Source organism: Bombus pascuorum, chromosome 10 (assembly GCF_905332965.1).
Source record: "Bombus pascuorum chromosome 10, iyBomPasc1.1, whole genome shotgun sequence".
In the NCBI taxonomy this organism is placed as follows: Eukaryota; Metazoa; Arthropoda; class Insecta; order Hymenoptera; family Apidae; genus Bombus; species Bombus pascuorum.
The window spans coordinates 13,592,993-13,613,032 of NC_083497.1; the positions used below are offsets into that span (position 1 = coordinate 13,592,993).

At 39.1% G+C, this 20,040-nt stretch overlaps 2 protein-coding genes across 2 annotated transcripts in view; one reads left to right on the forward strand and one right to left on the reverse strand.

Annotated features, from left to right (window-relative positions):
• The window catches only part of LOC132911091 (optineurin-like), a 428,401-nt gene that overhangs the window by 205,725 nt on the left and 202,636 nt on the right, over window positions 1-20,040 (reverse strand). The window lies entirely within an intron of this gene.
• Window positions 1,032-16,406, forward strand: LOC132911411 (uncharacterized). Its single transcript, XM_060968028.1, has 6 exons — window positions 1,032-1,269; window positions 3,403-3,552; window positions 10,437-10,597; window positions 12,161-12,263; window positions 13,007-13,578; window positions 15,045-16,406. The coding sequence occupies exons 1-6, from the start codon at window positions 1,032-1,034 to the stop codon at window positions 15,261-15,263; spliced, it is 1,443 nt and encodes a 480-aa protein (XP_060824011.1). The 3' UTR covers window positions 15,264-16,406.

Genomic DNA, 20,040 nt, shown 5'->3' on the forward strand with positions numbered 1-20,040 from the left:
CGTTATTAAATTTTTCATAAAATTCTAGAAAAGATGCGAAAAATCGTATTCCTAACCTCTACATTATTTACCGAGCTACTATGCTTGCGATAAAGTTTTCCAATATTTTAGTCGAGATATATCGATAGATCAAAAATATCGAAAAGCTATTTGGTATGTTAGCCTTTGTAAACGGATGCTGAGAAACTATGTCACAACTTTGTGAAATTTGAATCTTTTATACTCTTTCAGTTTTCAATTTCAAAGTTGGAATTGTTTTTAATCCGAAACACGCTCAAATGTTCTTTGTAACCTTTTTCTGTCGCGTTAAGGGTCTCAATAAATAAATCTCTGCACGATATTTATCGATACAGAATTATTAGAGTTTATTTGCCATTAAATATGATATTTCGATTTGCGCTTATTAAAAGTATTTTCCAAGCATCGAAACCGAGTTTCTTCGACAAAATCCGAAGGAGATTGAAAAACTTTGAAGAAACATCCTAATTAGGATGCCTTAGTTAATGGAAGGAATTAAAAATAAATTGAAAGGAAATGGTAAAACAAATTGGAAGAATATCCAGTTCTTGGAAAGACGTTAGTAATAAGTTTTATGATTTAGTGGGCCGGCTGGAGAGTATCTTTCCCGATTAAAATTAGAAAAGTTTGGAAAAATGGCGCTTCGTCATTTGCTTTGCAAACTGGAATTAATTAAAAAAAAAAAATCCCAGTTAAATTCATACTAATTATGACAGAAAAATAGGTTAAGCTAATATTAGGCTGATATTATATTCGAAGGTAGGTAAATACTTACATCGATCTTATCGAGTTAAATCGACGAGATCCGTCGTGTTGTAGAGGATGTTCGCGATTAAAGGGATCGGTAGCGGTAAACGCGGCAATAGTAACCGTAGCAGAAGGGGCCCAACACGTGTCGCCGTGCCTGAGCAGCTTGTTATAAGGTCAGTCAGTCGGTCATCGTCTTCCGCTGATGTACTTTTGAAGGTATCCTTGTTGCGAGGCGCGCGAATGCGCGCTCCCCGATGTCGAACATGATCCTCAGATGCTTCGCGAACTATTCTCTTCGACTGATTTTACTCGCAAACGTCGCGTTCGCGTCGCAAGCACAGTGGAGTGTTTTGTCGTGGTTGTCATCCAGTGTTTGCACTCTGATCGTTTTTCCATCGAACACGCAGCAATGGCCGTTCTTCGGCTTGAATTTCTGGCGGGTCCAAACCGACGAGGAACCTTCGGACGGATTCAATTTGCTGGAAAACCCATTCTCGAGGGGTAAGTTCTCGGAGTGCCGTTTCGTGTTTCTTTTGTGTTCGCCAAGACGTTCTCGGACCAACGCTACGTCCTGTGTTTGCACCGGAATTTGTGTTTCCTCCGATCCTACGCCACCTACGAAGCTGTTTTTCTTTTTCTTTTTTTCTTTGGAAAGAGATGGCATTCTATCGTGGTGCACGGCGACGAATTTTCTCAAAATCTCGAATAAAATGAATCCGTTAACCGGTCAATGATCGCGAGCGAGTTAATTCGTCGCTCGAATTTCCTTCTTTCTCGTTTTCTTTCTTTACGGATTCTCTCTATTGTCTCCGATATAATTTCTTATTCGTCATATTTAAATTACAATAATAGCATTCAGAATTTGATTGTCGAGATAGATGTAGCTTCTATTCTACTTTCTATCTATAGAGATTAAATATGTGTTCGCTGGTCGCTCCAAAAATTAATCCAACGACGATTAAAATACCTGCATACAGTGTATAATATTATCATTAAAATTAGCTTTGATATTTATAAGTAAATTAGTTATCACTTGCTCTGTAATGATCATAATCATAGCTAAAATATTCAAAGTTATTAAGCAGGAACAGAACAAATAAACGTGAAATATTACGTGTAAATGTAATATTTGAATTAAAATATTTTCTCGATGCCCGACTAGTTCAATATTCACAGAGATATTTGATCTTTAATACACAAAATATTTAACAGAATTATATTTCTTATCGAACAAATCAATTCGATGATACTAGCCTTTACCGATTATCCCATACATTTCGTCAAATTCTAGTTCGCAAATCCCACTACTTATGCAAATTCCTATGAGTGTAGCCCGCAAAGCGTTAATTGGCAATCAGTAACGATAAGTAAGAGTAACTCGATAGTCCTTCCACCGCGGAGAAACCAAAGACCCGACGAATTAATTACTGCGGTAATTGCGTGTTCATCATCGTGCGTTGATTGCTCCGACTCCGAACAAAATGCGTCTCTGTTCGAATGTCGAGTCACACAGTCCACGCGTAGGTGTGATACCTGTATAACGTTAATTACAATATTCATGAATTACAAATGTACCGCGGAGGAAACGTTTCTTGTTCGCGTTAAATCACCACTGTTCGTGACGAAATACTTAACGTGATACTCGAACGCTCGTCCGAAGGGGTTATTCGAACTCTTAATGCGCGAGAAAGCAGAAAAAGATACGGAGAGAAAATTTTTGGAATTGCTTAAAATTTCAGGAGACAAAAGTAACTTTGCTCGCATTCTACGTATAAACTTCGTACAGACGTATATCGTGCGACTGCTTCTCCGCAGAGACAGCTGTAGCGAATGGGTTAAAAAAGCAGATCTTTCTTTCCAGCGTTCTATTTTCTTCTTCCTTCCATTCTTTCCCTATCATCGCTATACTTTCTTCAGATTGCAACAACGAAAGAAACACGTTTCAACACTGGCGAACCAGTTTCTTTTGTACGTACCGTAAACTGGGGTAGCATTGGTAGATCGTAACGTTTTTCCACGAATAATCATCGCTACGAAGATTTAACTAATCGCGTATTAAAGATCCTGATGATGAAGCGAGTAACACGGTGGAATAACATAGTCTCTTCGTATATTACAGCCCCTCCGTATTACCAAATTAACTATAAAATTTCGACAAGTAACAGGTTTTCTAGACTAAAAATCGATTTTACTCACTTTACTCACTAGATAATAAACCGATATCCATTTGGCCCAGATAGAACCGGCATTAAAGGATATATCTTTCGTATAGACGAACTAAGGAACTTTACCAAATTCTTAAATATAGCTAACTTAATGTCCAAAATAATATTAAATAGTATATACATAACAAAAAAAAAAAAAAAAAAAAGAATATAAAGAAAAGAGAAAAAGGTACCTGCGTGATTGTACATGCACAGCCATAGCGCCGAAAGGACTAATCATATGTTCGTAATTACTTCGTTCACCGGCATTCATTTTTCTTCTACCCTCCTGTCAGAAATATGAAAATCTCGCTCCAGTCTCGTAGCTGACCGTGTTATTATCCCGTTACCGACAGTGTTCCTCCAGTTTGCGGTTTGCTATCTTGGTTTCGTTATCTTGCTCGACTTTTCCTTTTTAACCCCTTTGTAGTTTTCAACTTTTTTCCCACCCCAGTGCAAGAGGAGTGCCTATCGCAGGACGAACGACGACAGGGCATATGCATGAACGCGTATGAGTGTCGCATTCGACGAGGAAAGTCGAATGGACGGTGCGTTCTCGGTTTTGGCGTATGCTGCATATGTAAGTACCTGTCAGCTATAACCTGTTATTCCCGGTTCACCCAGTGTGCGAACGTTTCATAAATTCCGCGTGGTGGAAGTTTTATAGCCGGGAAATACAGGATCGGTGCGTGAACGCGTTTAAATTTCCGGGGATTTGCGCTCGTTCCCCGTGACTGCTAATTTGTTGATACGATCGTTGCTCCCCCGTGCAATTAATTTCTTTTTCTCTTCATCCCCCACGACTCGTTGCCTTTTTGCATATTATTTTCCTCTTTCTTTTTTACACACGACGTCATTTTTCAGCGCACCCTTGATACGCGTCCAGGGTACATCGCTAAATTTTAAAGCGGAGATACTTGTACGTGTTTTTCTTTTTAAGAGTTTCAACGGATGAAAGGCCTGTCCTGTTCTTGGGAATATACAAACTTGGGTATTCGAATGAGAGTAATTAAGTCTGTATACAATGAAAAAATTCTCTAGGATAAGATTTTCTAAGATTTTTCTCTAACATTTTCCACGGACAATGTTCATCCTGGCAGCTCTTAGATTCTTCCGTTAATCCGACAAAAAATGTTAATAACGGCGCCGTATCGTCGATTTACTAGAAAAGCGGTACCTTTAGAGCAAGCTTTTTCTCTAAACATATTTAGTTCGATATCGCTTTGGTACATTTCCCATGTGTAAACCGTGGCGACTGAATTTTAATCTCGGCTACATTTTAACATTCATAAGTCCCGTTACGCGTGCGACTGAGCAACACGCGACGTAATTCTCGGTACAGATTTTGCAATACGGTTACGTGGACTTGACTCTGTGCAAAAATGATATACATTCGATTTACGCCGTCTGTTTCCATCCACGTCGTATTCTGTCAATCGTAAATTGCTCGGTCTTCGATATGAAAGCACTTACGCGTTCCTTGCTCGTTTCGCATGGACATTTCACGGATATCGTGCACGAAACTTTACCACGCGATGCGCTCTTCCATTAACATCGATAGACCGAACTTGCTTAAAGATTTTAACCATTTTCAGCTTGGAAACTTTCGTCATGATATATAAACACGAAATGTAGCGTAATTTGCGATAAAGAAAAGGACAGGGAAGATGGTTTTCTCGAGGGGAACGAAATTGATAAATGCGACGCGACGTTTTCGCACGTCGTTGGACGGGATATATGATTTTAATCCTATTATTTAATACCGCTGTTGATAAAAAGGATCTGATAATTTTCACTAAATCGCTTGAATTATCGTTGCTTCGCGTCAAGCGTTAAAAAAGCTGGAGCGGAAAAATTGCGTTCTCGATTTGGAAGAAATTCGTTCGTTCTCTGCATAAATAACTCTGTAACCTTCGAACGCGTTCAATTAAAGTTTCGCATAGAGAACGATGTTCTGAAATGATACCGATCGTCTAGGTGCTTGTAAGTCGCGCGTCGCAACGAAAGGTTAAATATTCCTATCTATCACTCGGTATAACGCGAGCCATGTAACTAAAGCGACATCCAATTAATTACACCGATGTCGACGGATTACTCGGTGTTTATCCGCAGATTCCCTCAACAAGTACCTCTGTAAAGGTCCCATTCCTCAGATTAATCGGGTTGCTCTCGGGTTTCGAAGGTCGTCGTCGACAATTCGGTTAGATCGTGCGGCGGTTTTAGCTAACGGTATCACGGAGACCGCGTGCACGTCCGAAGGAATGATCCCGAGGAACGTGCGCCTCCGTTTCCGAGAGTGCAGAGGAAAGAAACAGGTGAAAGAGTGCGCGAGAGAAACTGGAGGAACGAGAGAAACACTTGCTCGCGTGCCAAGGAAGAACGTACAGCGCAAGTTATACAGTTATTTAATTGGTTGCCATCTCGGTCGCTCGTCCCACGTAACAAGTCGCCTTCGCGTTTCGTCGAATCTTTTCGCCAATTTCTTTTTCGACGATCGTCTTCGAAGGCGTCGCGCGATTACCCGTTAAGATCCTGTTGCGAGAAGGAAACTCGCGTTCTTCTCTCTTTCCCTCTCTCTCGTCTTTTTCTCGTACTTTCATAGAGATTACCAGAGCTACAAACAAGTAGTTCTCGCTCGAGCTGTTCGCTCGGAACCTTGCGAGTTTTATCCTGGAGAGGAATCGGATTTTAAGTCGAACCGCGACGGTGCCTGAATTAATCAAGGCAGACACGATCGGTAAGACGAGGCAATTCTCGAATAACGCGATAGTCGTTGCAGCGAGGTTTCGTGTTTGCAATTATTAGAAACGCGCAGGTGCGTTTTTATATTTACGCTATACATATATCGCATATATTATTCGGTATCAGTTTGATAGAATTCAGATCGATTGCTCGGCGACTCGCGTATCAAATGTGTATAGCGTTTTACGGAAGAGCGACTGCTCGTTTAGAGGAGAACGTGATACGTGAGCAAACTCGTGAAACAAGCGCCAATACTTCTTTTATTGTGTGCACGTGCTTACTTTCAGGATAACTTGATAACCGTATAGACTCTTCTTGTTGCGTACATGATGTGTTTCGTTGACGATATTGTGTTGGATACGGAAGGAAAACCTTTGGGATACCTCGCGCAGCATCCTATGCAAACCTCGTTACATGTTCGCGATTCGGGAAAATATACGACAACTTACACTTTTTTATAATTTACATTATAATTAACATTACGCGTGTCATGCGAAACATTTTGAAATCTTCCTTTTTTTTTTTTTTTTTTTCGTTCAATCATGCGACTCGGTCACTCGATTTCGAAAACCGAATTATCTTCTTTCTACGATACCGTGATAAATTATTGAATCGTTCTTCCATTAAGAATCGTTCTTGTTTTTATATTAATATAACCGACGTCTTCGAAGCGCGTTAAATGCTAGCGAGTGGTAGTTCGTATCGTCTTGTAGACCGTGATATATTGATTTTAAATCGAGCTCGACGAGGGAACTTCGGTGACCTGAAAATTTGAATGTTTTCGAAGATCGCTGCATCGTGATATCGAATAATATCGCTCAGACATTCGATAACGTAAGTCTGTTCGTGCTTTGTTTTCAGTTTTAAATAGCGGAATAGTATATCGAAGGGAATAAATAGCTTCCCCGGTTTCGATATTACAAAACTATATATAAATATTTTCACGATATTACAATATTTAACGGTATACCCATCTAATATGATACGATCGTTCCAAGAGGAGAAAAACAGAATAATATAGAAATACTGTAGTCGAGTCAGGAAGGTTCTCGCCCAAATGACATCCCGACCCCGAATTTCTCAAGCTTGTATAAATATTCATAAGTTCCCAGCGCATTCCAAATCCTCCGTGCTCGGTCTATGAAATTTATTTTCGGTCATCGAATATATTAACGTACTTACATCAATTTCGGTTCATGAAATTCTCTCGCAATCTGAATATTTCTCTGCCGTATTACTTATGGTATTTATATTTATCGAAAGCACGTTTAAATTGATCGCGTAAAGATAACATTGCAGCCAGCAGTAAAATAGATAATTGAAAAACTTTCCTTATCGTCTTATAACGGTCAAGGTAGAACAGCCTGAATATTTTAAAACAGCTTGGAAATCCTATATCTCGGATAGTATGCCGTCCATTAACGATTCTACGTAAGAAACATAGCGCGACGATACGATCTTTCCACCAGATCTCCATGTTCATCAATTTTATGTCTTTGTAAATCGACCTGGCGCGAGAAAGAAATTATCCTAGCGGTCGGAGAACAGTTCGTTCGGAAATTGTTGCTTTTCAACCAGTTCGGTCACTAACATCTTCACCAGCGGAGTAACTGTTTTACATCGAGCGATGCCTATGGAATATGTTGCGTAGAAACGAGTACGTACCCTCGATCAGTTTCCGAATGCCGTGGCCTTGATTACCAGATAGGCCGTTCTCGATCTGCGAGTCTGGTGTGTTTCAGGATGTATCTGCTAGAAGCGGTTTTAGATTAGAATATTATAACTGAAAATAAAAAACTATCGCTGCGTTATTTTGATGTAACGTCTTGTTTTAGAAAATCGAATGCTTCGAAGAAACTCTGTTGTACATTGCAACGAAATAAACTTCGTAATTACATAGTTTATAATATATGAATTTTGATGTAATTACTGACTTTTAACGAGAATCAGTGGCATTATAATTACGAGAAATCTCTACATCCAAGCTCTCCTTTCATCCCAACAAAGTATTTCTTACAAACGTCTCTGTACAATTCAATTACGCTCTTAACTTTATCGCCTCTCTTACAAGTTCCACCGATTCTACTTCTTAATTTTATCGTTCGTAATAATTCCACTGTCCTCTTATATACATAATGTATATATGAAATATATAAGAAAAGAAGGACCAGAGAAGAAACAAAAAATGAGGCAACTAATGAAACGAAAGAATACAAATAATAAAACGGTCAGCTTCTTAAGAGTTTAACGAGACATCGTTCGATCACAGAGACACCGCTCCGTAAATTTTTCAAGATTGTCCACTGGTTGTTTTCCGAGAGAGAAGAAGGGCGAGAAACGACTGCGTGAAACTGGTAACCGTTTCCTTGGGGTTGCAGCCAGCTGAATAGAACCACCGTGACTCCAAAACGACCGCTGAATGGCTGAATGAGAACTCATTATCGGGGCTTGGGACCGCTTACGAGACCGTCACACCGCGATTAATAATCCTCCTCCTCAAAAATAGTTTGCTGGAATTTCGAACTTTCTTGGAACGACCCGCTGTAATTCTCGACGAGTGGTTTTCGAACCGAGAAACTCTTCCGATGAATATCATATTCGTCGTACGGGTTAAATCTTAATTACACGACTGCTCCGTCTATCCAGAAATATTTTTCACAGATATTTATATCGAGAAATATTTTCCTCTTTGAGAATAAAGAATTTCTTTCGCAGCCTTTCTTCTTTCTTGTCCATATTTTCCGTAAATGCTTGCTTTTAATTTTTGAACGATCGCTTTTTAGATAACTTCCTGAAAAATGATGAAACGCGCGAGTAAAAGGTCAACGAAGAATATTAATTTGTTTGAAATGGAAGTGGCGAGAAACGAGTAATTTTTATTTTTACGTCTTTCGATTTTCCTCTTTGAGAATGAAGAATTCCTTTCGTAGCCTTTCTTCTTTCTTGTCCATATTTTCCGTAAATGCTTGCTTTTAATTTTTGAACGATCGCATTTTTTCTGAAAAATGATAAAACGTGCGAGTAAAAGGTCAACGAAGAATATTAATTTGTTTGAAATGGAAGTGGCGAGAAACGAGTAATTTCTATTTTTACGTCTTTCGATTTTCCTCTTCTATTTAATAAATATTCGTTTTCTCAGTTCATCACTTATTTTTATAATCTGTATTGTATTTGTTCCACGCTGCAATAATTTTCCCATGTTGCATTCTGGATTTTCATTTATTTCAATTTAACGGTGCTTAAATCGATACAGCTCGAATATTTTCACGGTGCAAGCACATTCGGTAACATTAAAAGTCTATCGCGTAAAGCTTTTTTTCTCACGCGAATGAAATTTACTATTTTACCGTATATGCTTATTCCGCGAGCCTATTGAAAGTTCAATTTACAAATTCAAAGTACCGTAGAACGCAATAAATTACATTTTACAAGATTTTAAACGAATGCTTTTCTTAAATGTCGCTAAGTGTATAACGTTTGAAAAGATATTTAATTAAATTGATAATAAATTAATAAATTGTATTTGTATTAATACTAAATTAGTAAATCGTATTTGTATCAATAACAAATTAATAAATTGGATAAATATTAAATTCCATATTTGTTTAACTCGAAATTTCACTGCTTCGCGAATTATTTACGACGGTATAATCTACGTGTCAACCAAAAGTAGGACCAAGGTTGATTAACCATTTTTACTTTTTTCAGTAGTCAGGCAGTAGGATCAAGATATTTCGCGTTGCAGGCAGAGCAAGATACGAACATCGCATATCTTGTACCTGTCGGTCTCGACGTATTCGCGTATGAAGAGACTGGAAAAATGCCCGATACCTGTTATTCGATTTCCCGCTACAGCCATTGATCCACATACGAGTTTCGGCTGCTTACTTGGCATTAATTTATATCCTGTTTCGCACGTAAACAGGTACCGCGTATCGTACCTCGCGTCATAATTCATTCGTGTACCGTTATCACAGTTTCCCTGTTGTGGGAGTATAGTAACTGCTTTTTCCCGTTATCAAGCAGAATCTTAATGGCATTAAAAATACCAGCGTATCTGTTCACCGTAAAATCTTTACATATTTTTTTTCAGGAAAGTTATTTATAATATCAAAGAATAAAAATCATCCCTAATTAAATCGTTAAGAATGGTACATTGTCCCAAAAAGTATCATTCACGTGTCCGTTTTTATCTCCTTTGGTTTATACCGATTATATATTATTTCTTTCAAATAAAGGGAGAACGAATTCTAAGTAAGCGGTCGAAATCGACGAATTTATTTGCTCACCGTCGTTACCTCCGAATCTCTGCCAATTGCTGTCACCAGCGAATTCGACGATTCACCTGCTACGAAAGCGATTAAACAATGGCACGGCAGAAGGAGAGAACGAAAGAATCGTTATCAAGGCATCGTACGAGAACACAAGGTTTCTGACCGCACGAACGCACTCGAATTCGTTGTTTTCCGGCTATGTAACACACCGAAAAGCCGATCAATATTTTCAAATCGATATACTCAACGTACAACGGATACTTTATGCCGCACCAAGTTCTATCGTGCGCATAGAAATAGAGCTTGGCTGTCGGTGTATATCCGCTATTTGGCCGATTCCACCTTCGTGCGATTCGCTCTCTTTCTCCAACCCTTGCTTTCTTCGTTCCCCTGTTTGTCTTTCCCCCTTGCTATTTATTCGTTTCTTTCTTTTTTCCCCTGTCACAAGTCACGACAACCTGCGAGCAGAAGGTGCAGAATAATCTGACCTACGTGATCAGCCCTGGTTTCCCCAACCTCATTGACTGGCCCATGAACTGTTCAGTAGTCGTGCAGAAGATCGATAGGCAGGTCAGCCAGCTCAGGATCGATTTCGTCCATTTCAACATAGTAAGCCACGCAGTTCTTTGTCATTCTTTGCTCCACTAACGGCATATTAACCCCTGGAATACTACGCATTTACGATCTCACCCCACTATGCACGGTTTCCTACTGTACACGACAACCTCTGTCTCTCTCCGCTACGCCTCGCACCCTTCGATATCGTCGTTGGTTCGTGTCAAAAAGCTAACCTATTGGAGTGCCAGGACACGCAGCACGACTTCCACAGGAACGGTGGCGTGTGCTACTATTGACCCATAATTGAGAACGCAAGCAAAAGTTCAGTAACCCGAATATATATCTACGTTTTCCCTGTTCCAGCTAGTGTCCCTCCGTTGACATTTATGAGTGTCTCCAGGGGATCTAGGCACGCTTGTAAAATTCATCTACGTTGACGTGTAAGATTACCACGTTTTAAATTAACCGGGCAACCGTCGGCGGCGAGACAGGATGGAGGTCGACGGAGAGAGAGAGAGAGAGAGGAGGGATGAATTTTTTAAAACCTCACGTTATTTAAGGGTGAAGCTATCGTTTCGAGAGACCGTCGCTTCTTTTATGCTTTACCAGTCGAGATGCGGTATGTTTTATGCTGATGCCGATTACGGCTGTAGTATGCGTTTCGCCTGGTAATCTCGACGATGGAAACATTCTCGTGTAGCCGAAATGGGATGAGTTTTTACGTTAACTGTTAAATGATTTAGCAAGGTGATGGCTTGTTTGAATAATTTTGAAATATCGAAACGTGAACTGTATTTATTAGGATAGAGGTGTCACGATCACGCAATAAAATTATAACGCACATTTAGGAGAAACAACGAGTATTGTACAGAAGAATTTTACTTTGTAATTTAGATTTATAGCACGAGGGGATGTTATTTTACAGAAGCTCCCAGACAAAATGTACGATACAGAAGATTAAAATTAAGATTGCAACGAGTATAATTGTACGTTGGTAGTACGTTGTGGTTGCGCTATGTTTCCCGAGGGTTAATGACACCATCGTAGCTTCACCGTGTACCAGCGTAGCGGCTTGCGATTTGAACTTTACATTCTTTTCGACATACTGTTGTAATAACCAGTTGAAGCGAGTGTATCGCTGCACTTCCTCGTTCGTATAACTTATTAACAAGAAATCATAGGAGAAGCGATGAAATTTGAATTAGCTATTATCTGGCTAGCTTTATTAACTGTTTCTGTTTTTTGTAAAAGATAAATGCGTAGTATTCCACCATTACTTTACTGCGATCGATTAACGGAAGTAGTAAAAGTTTCATTGGAATATTTCGCGGATAATTATTACGACAAACGAGATGCCCGAGAGAAAATGTATAAAACGAAACGAATTATTTAACAAGATTGGAAATACTCGGATGGAAAAATTTATGGACGATTAATTTGTTTCGGATGGTTCGATCCAGCGATGAAGATGGCGAACCAAAGACGGCCACGATGTACTGGCTGATTCGAGTATTCGAATAGCATGCTATACGCGTGTATGCTGATCGGCTGATAAAAATCGACCGCAATTTACTGCACGACTTGTTCATTCAAGAGACTTATCGATCGTTGTAGGGTCAACCCAACCCCAGGACTGGCGTATGTGACGAAGATATCATGGAAATCAGAAATGGCAGGAGCGTGTTTCAAATGTGCGGCTGGAACAGCGGTCAGCATCGTAAGTAAGAGTTCCTTTGTGCTTTGTGTTAAAACTTTTCGTTTCGCGCTGCAATCTCGTGCTTCGATCTTCGCTTTTATTTATTTCTTTCCTCGTTTTCTCGGTGAAAAGAGTTTCAGAGATATTCAAATAAGTCGTACGGTCAATTTTATTAAGGTCAATTTTAATTAATTATTTTATGCGAGAAGAATGTATACCATTCTTTGGATACATTATGCGATATACAGGGCATTTCACGCAACGAGGCGGAGCTATAACTTTCATATCTCCAAGTCGACTATAGAAAAAGAATTTCACTGGAAAAATTAAATATCGTCACGCGATCAACGTCTTTGTATTCTCCTCTATCTTTACGCATTTGTATCGGAGACCGATCGATCGATCGAATGAAAAATCTTAATTGCTCGATGGTAGTTTGTATCAAACGCTTTCAGATTAATAAATTAAATTCGCGTAATTAATGTTTGCGGGGAATCCTCTACGATTAAAATCTCGCTGATATCGCATTTCCAGCGAACTACGTCGGACAATCAATCTCGTCCGCAAAACTGTAGCTGCACGTAGGAAAAAAGAGTAGATATCGTACGCTGGAAGACGATACTTTCCATCCGATGACTTTCCCTCGATATCGTTAGAAAGACCTGACTAAGTTTCGTTAAGGAATCGATCCATCTTCTCCGATACAAAGCTCTTTGGAAGCAAGACAATCGTTTGTAGACTCATTCTTCTTCCTTTTTGTCCAGTATACATAGACTTGGACGAGGACGATCAGTCCCTGACACTGGACTTCCGATTACCTAGCAATCTTCGATCGAGAATGTGGGAGATGAGGCTTGTCCAGTTAGATTTCGAGCAGCGTGCACCTACCGGTTGCCTCCAATACTTCCAAAGTTCCAACGGCACCTTAAAAACCTTCAACTTCTTGTCAAACGGAAGATTTCTGGCCGATCAAGACTATCTAATGTGTATTCGTCGAGAGAGAGAGATGTGCGGAATCTCTTATATGCCCTGTTCACCCGATTCCTTTCGAATCGGCCCTCCTAGGATGCTATTGGCCAACAATACGAATTTGAACGGGTCGTCGATCGACGAGGGTCCTAACGCGAACTCGACTACTCGTAATACGACCGTCGGATCTACGAATGGGACGGATTTCGAGGGATCTGGATCGAATCCGATGGAAGAAGCTGGTACCTCTATGAACATGAGCAATACCATGGAACAGGAAGTCGATTCGTCGAATGGAGCGGTTTACGGACAGGAACGTTGTCGAGACAGAGTACTCATCCCCTGCGATTTCGAGGAATTTATCACGGTAATGTTTTTTAGTTTGTTTGCGAAAGGCGACCGTCGATGGGATGTTGGATTTGATTAGCTCGAGACTTCTCAAAGGTCGGTTCTAGGTTTTGGTAGGTCGACACCTTTGGTAGAACGTCTTGCTGACTTTTATCGTGGCTCGATCGTTTCCTTGGTTTGGTAAATCGTATATATAGCATAACGTGTTAGTATCCAAAGGACTCGGATACTACGGTGGATTATACTATCGAATTTTGCAGTTTAACGATTATGGTAATGGTGGTCTGAAACGGTACTTGTTAAACTTGTTTCGCTCGGTGTTGCGACTTATCGTTTGCCTTTACGGACGATTTGTTACTGTTTCTTGCTATTTGAAAGTTGCTTGAATTTATGACATGAATAATTCACACGAGAAGTATTAAATTGACCGAAAGTTCCGTGGTCTTTGTTCTTTGGAAGGAACATCGATTGTTCTAACTGGAACTTGTCTTAGCAATCTTAAGTTTACTAGATACGAATACGAACTGAAATATGTTTAATAGATTTTCCGATGTGCGTGATACTTTTGCTCGAGTGAACGTAACAAATTTTTGCAAGTAGTTACAAGGAAATCCATTGGACGATTAAAAAGTTTCTAACATGTTGCAAACACGAGCATGCAACTACCTTGTTAATACGAGAAGCGCGTTTTTTTAACGGATTCCATGTTTAGTTGGTCTTGTAGTTCTAAACTGTTACTATGCAACAATGAACGCTGCAAAATGTTGCTCGGGGAAATTTATTTTAGTCACGAATTATGGATCAGCTACCTAGTTAAATCTCAGGAAAAAAGCTGTGGTAAAAAATGTTTGAAAGTGAAAGATTTACGATGTTTTTAATTACGTGACTGTAACTTGTATGACTGCAAATTAACTACTTTGCTATTTACAATTATGCCAATTATTTTAATTATTCGCATTAGAATCTAAATTACGGAGAGAATTTTTCACGATGAGGGCAAGAGAAATAGGAAATACTGTTTTTCTTTCTTAATTTCGTTCATTTTTCACAAACACGAGCAAAGCCCTGACGAGCACAATGCGAGCTTGTGCAAGCACTGCAATGCGAAAAATTACGCCTCACGTGTCTAAAAATGCGTGTGAAAAATGGGAAACGTCGTTTCTCGTCGTAAATATTATTCACGCGTGCTTATGTCGCAAGAGCCTCTAAAAAGATGCTTGAAAAAAATCATAATTTTAAGTAATGAAAAATTAACAACATATATCTATAGAGATTCAGAGTGTAACAAATTTTCTTCGTTGTTGTATTCTACATAGAATATGCAAGAAAGGAGGAAAGGAAAGAAAATGAACAAAATATGCTGGTAATTAGAGATTAAATTTCCATAGAGTTTCGACTAACCTTTTCTTCTTCGACCAAGTAGACATACACGTCGTCGTACGCCAGACTCTTGCCGACGCGTTTCAACGAATTTCCCTATTGCAGCCTGGCAACAACGAGGCCGGAATTTGCAACCTTGAACACTGCGGCAACTCCCTGTGCGATCGAAACGAGCTGGACGAAGAAGGCAACTGCCGCGTGGAGACCTGGGCAACGCCCTTTCGTATTAGGGTGGCTTTCGGTCCTGGACAGGACACGGGAACCACTCTCGAGGACAATATTGGCATGTGTCTCGTGTACGAGCAACTACCCTGCGTTGTCTGAATGGCCTTGGAGCGAGAAACGAGTCGAGACGTACGGAGTGTGACACGAGTCGAGAATTCACGTGGTATCCAAAGGTTAATCTTTGAAGATTTGATGTTTGCTATCTAGCTATGTCGGTCAGAATTTCCTACGAAATTAAATTTTTTAATTTAGAAACGGGAGAAACGTGTCTCATAATTCGGCCACTTGTACGTTTATACGCATCGCGAAAAGAAAACGTCGCAAGCCGTTGAAATTAAAGTAGATACCTCCCGCTGTGAGCAAAAATATAAGAGGATCAAAAGATTCGTGGGCCGACTACTCCAATTATAAACCCAAATATCTAGCAGCTTCTCGCAGAAATGGCCAATTAAGATTCTGAGACCCCATCCAGCGTTCTTCATCCACCGTCATCCTGGTTTCCTCGCTTTTCGACCAAGATATCCTACAAGGACAGCAGTCGTTTTAACCCTCTATAACGTCGTAGGTAACTTGCGATATCTATATTCATCAGACCGCGTTGTGAAAATGTTATTTCGTCCGCTGCAACCTTCATCTGTCGCAAGCGTATCAAACTCTGATTATAATATCGTATACAGTTATAGAGGATTAAAGAGAACCATAGAGAGAAATGTACATCGTTTCAGAATGATCGAGAGACACCGATATCAAAGAGTTAAATAGTCTTTATTTACAAACGAACTAGCTTAAATCGCAAACGCAGCGCACAACTCTCGATACAATAATAGATATATAATTCGCTTTTTCATTTTTTCAATTTGTTTCCATTTTCGCCTCTATTCTCTCTCTCTCTCTCTCTTTCTCTCTCCCTCTCGCTCTTTTTCTCTTTCGCTCTATCTCTCTCACTCTCTCGATCACGCGTCACGATCGTCGGCCACATCACGCCACAGTCCAAATCGCAAACGCTACTTGAGTCTACCCTCCCTTGGAGTCCTTGGAGCGGAAATACCCCCAATTGTATTACGTTTCTCTAAAGTAATTTATTATTTCATCGATTCTCGTGTTTCTAAACGCCGGGAGAGAAATGCGTTTCCACCCTCTTGGAACTGGGCAGTTGGAAGGGGCCGACGATGATCACGGGAATCGCAGCGATAACGATAATGATATTACAAGAATAAATTATAATGCTATTAAATACAATAATGAAGGTGACGTCACGCCGGAATTTCGAAAGAAACGATGCTCCGACCAGAACACGGCGTGACGTTACGAGCTCCTCATCATCGTCGTGTATCTATGTATGTTCCTCGATTTAGTCCTCTATCACCTTTTTTCATCGTCTCCGTTCTTTCCTTTTCTTCTTCTTTTTTTTTCTTTTTCTTTAAATGTATATAACCGTAATGATAAGTAATAATAATAACGAGATTAGCAATTATCGTGATCGAACGGCGATGACTTCCGGTGTCCGGCAGACAAAAACTGTATTCCGGAGGCCGGTGGTCGTCGACGTCGTCTGGCATGTGTAAGAAAAGTCGTACCACTATCTACAAAGTCAAAAAGACCGATAAAACGTGTAAAAGGGCGGTGGTCAACGAACGTGTGTGCATATGTAGGTCTGTGCGTGTGAGTATGATTTAGATATGTGTGTGTATGCGTGTGTATTTGTGTATGCTTCTTTGTACAGAGTCCTTGGATACAGCACATGTCGCTCCCCTGATACCGTACTGTGCTAACTCGTAGTAAGGTTTTCCTGTACATTTCTTTCTCCTTTTTCCCCTCTCTCCTTTTTTTTCTTCTTTCCTTTCTTTTTTCCCTTTCTTTTATTATGTCATGAGTTACTCTTATCGGGAACTTGAATTGATCCTTCCTCCTTGGAAGTCTGGCTTAATGAAACAAAAAGAAAAAAAGCTCTCCCGTCACTTTCTTCTTCTTCTTCACTTTCTTTTTTTCTTTTTCTGCTTCTTTGAGAGAGTAAGTACTCGAGTTATTTTAAAGCGTCATGATATGTATACTATTTAGAAGAATCGGCGAATTGTTTCTTGTTACGATGTGCTATCTTTATCTTCGTTTTATTCTAGTTTATCCGTCGTGATATTTCGTGCTTTCTGTACTTCCATTTCGTGGATTATCCTTTCTGATATCGATTCATGGAGGTAGAGGGATTGAATCGCTTTGTAGTCGCAACTATAAACTTTGATCAGCGAGCTGATTTTTTAATTTTGCTTCGCTCAATGAATGTTTCGTGTCTTTTTTTTTTTTTTGTTTCTCTTTTTCAAATTATCCTTCCAGATATTGATTTAATGCGGTGATAATTGAATCGTTTTGCGCTTTGAACGACCAACTCTTCGGTACATTGATTTGTAATCTTTTGAAGTTACATTACAGGCTCGTTCGATGAATGTTTATCTTCCATTAAATTTGTTTAAACATTGTATACGTTCGATACTGCGATTGATTCGTTGAATAGCTACTCGAAGTGTGGCGTGTTTGTTCAATAAATGTTCGCCGTTTGGTGTGTTTATTAAACGAACGTTTACCTTGTAATCGTATTTGTTTTCTAGTTCCTTGGTCTCTGTTATATTTATCGAATAGGCTTCCTTTGAATTTGTTTACTATCCATATCTAGTTACACGAGTGGATGCACGTATGCGTGTTTAATATTTATCATACATTATCATATATTTCTGTTTATTTGTTCATTGATTTTAATAAAGTGTAACCTTTTTGAGAAAGAGATGCAGTAGATTTAAGCGTCCGATATTTATGTACAGTAGCGGACAAAAGTTTAAGACGATGATTTGTAAACCGGATTACAAACATCTTATACGCATATTGTTCTTCTATTCGGTTTGTCTCTTTGGAATAACGTAGCTGTATGTTTGACCTTCGTAACCTCAGACAGTCAGTTGTTAAATACAAACAATGTAGGAGTTACAACAGTTAGTTACCGCCTAGCACTTGGAAACAGTGGACATTAGTTTAAGACGATCTGTGTAAAACGTGAGTACGAGTACAGTTTTTGAACATTTTGATTCTGGAATGTCAAAATCATTGTTTAGTGTACCTTTTATTGCTTAAAATTCATTTAGGTAGGAACAGACTATGGGTAAATCAAAGAATTTACTTGAAAACGAAAGGGAACAAATCGTAAGGCTGCGAAAGCAAAGTAAAACCTTCACCGAAATAGCAAATATAGTGAACAGGTCAGAAACAGCTTGTAAACAAGCTTGGTATAAATGTTTAAAGACAGGCATGTATTGCGATCAACCGAAAAACGGAAGACCACGGAAAACAACACCGAAAATGGATCGCCGGATTCATCGATTGAGCGAAAAGGATCGTTTTCGTAGTGCAAATAATATTGCTGCGGAGATAAACTATGAAAACGATACACAAATTAGTGCTAGAACTGTTAGGAGAAGATTAGAAGACTTTAACTTAAGAGGACGAAAACCCCAAAAGAAACCACTGCTGAGTTCTAGGAATCGAAAAAGACGACTTGCATTTGCTAAAGCTCATAAGCATTGGACAAGTGAAGATTGGCAAAAGGTATTGTTTTCTGACGAATCGAAATTCAGTCGCGTCTCTTCTGACGGGGTACGGTACGTTAGACGTCGAATTGGCGAAAGTTTGAAAACACAGTGCGTTTTAAAAACTCTTAAACATGGTGGTGGCAACGTTATGGTGTGGGCGTGTTTTTCTCGAAGCGGCCCTGGTCCGATATGTCGTATCAATGGAATTATGGACCGTTTTCAATACAAGGACATACTCAAGAACACAATGTTACCTTTTGCACGCAACAATATGAGTGATGATTTTATTTTTCAAAATGATAATGATCCGAAGCACACGGCTCGGGTTGTGAAACAGTTTTTTCAAGAAGAAAATATCACCGTGCTGCCGTGGCCGTCGCAATCACCAGACATTAACCCAATCGAGAATTTGTGAAGCATCATAAAAAAGACAGTACAAGGTTATAAACCGAAAAATTTAAATGAACTTTACTCTACGATTGAAACAGCCTGGAATAATATTACGGTAGATTAATATAAAAAATTAATAGATTCTATGCCAAGAAGATGTACCGAAGGGATAAGAAATAACGGATATTGAACAAAATATTGAATTTAAACAAAAATTGTGTATATTTTTTAACCAAAAATTAATATTTTTTGTATAGTCTTAAACTTTTGACCGACGAAATATTATACAGATTTCGTTCCTTTTTTATAACTTAGCTATTGAGCAAAATATCAAAATGAAATTTTTTTTCTAAGTGTACAAACAAATGTACAATTAGTTAATACCAAAAGTAGAACACCGTATTTATATTTTTTATGGAAAGTAAATCAATTATTTATTTCTTCCATTTCGTCTTAAACTTTTGTCCGCTACTGTATCTATTACTCGTTTGACACAATGTTCTGTTGTTTTATGGCTACAACGACTTTTAATGTAAAGACTGCGAATAAGAGAACGAACCTTAGATAACAGAAAAATAGAGCTTTTTGGGGACATTTCAGATATTCAGGAAGAAGTCCGAGATATCGTCTTTTACGTTTAACTATGAAAATAGTATGATTTTCCTTTTCCACGCAACGAGATATTTTATCTGGCGAACATTACTTCAGAGTACTGTGTAGATACATTGCGCATGAAATCTTGAGATTATTATCGTTTGGTTTGAATCCTTCCAAGAAAATATGAGAAATAAGAAGCAAAACATATTCGTTAAGACAAATAAATTCCATGAGAAGTTATCGATTTAATTGGAACAATTGGCAAGTTTCAAGATGATTTTGAAATTTATGACATAAATTCGAAAGCATTTGACATT

What these genes read in the sequence shown, in the direction of transcription:
- LOC132911411 (XM_060968028.1), top strand. Translation starts at nt 1,032, where the DNA reads ATGATCCTCAGATGCTTCGCGAACTATTCTCTTCGACTGATTTTACTC. An exon ending in GGAAAACCCATTCTCGAGGG is followed by an intron (nt 1,270 to 3,402) that starts GTAAGTTCTCGG and finishes ACCCCTTTGTAG; the next exon opens with TTTTCAACTTTTTTCCCACC. An exon ending in TTTTGGCGTATGCTGCATAT is followed by an intron (nt 3,553 to 10,436) that starts GTAAGTACCTGT and finishes CCCTGTCACAAG; the next exon opens with TCACGACAACCTGCGAGCAG.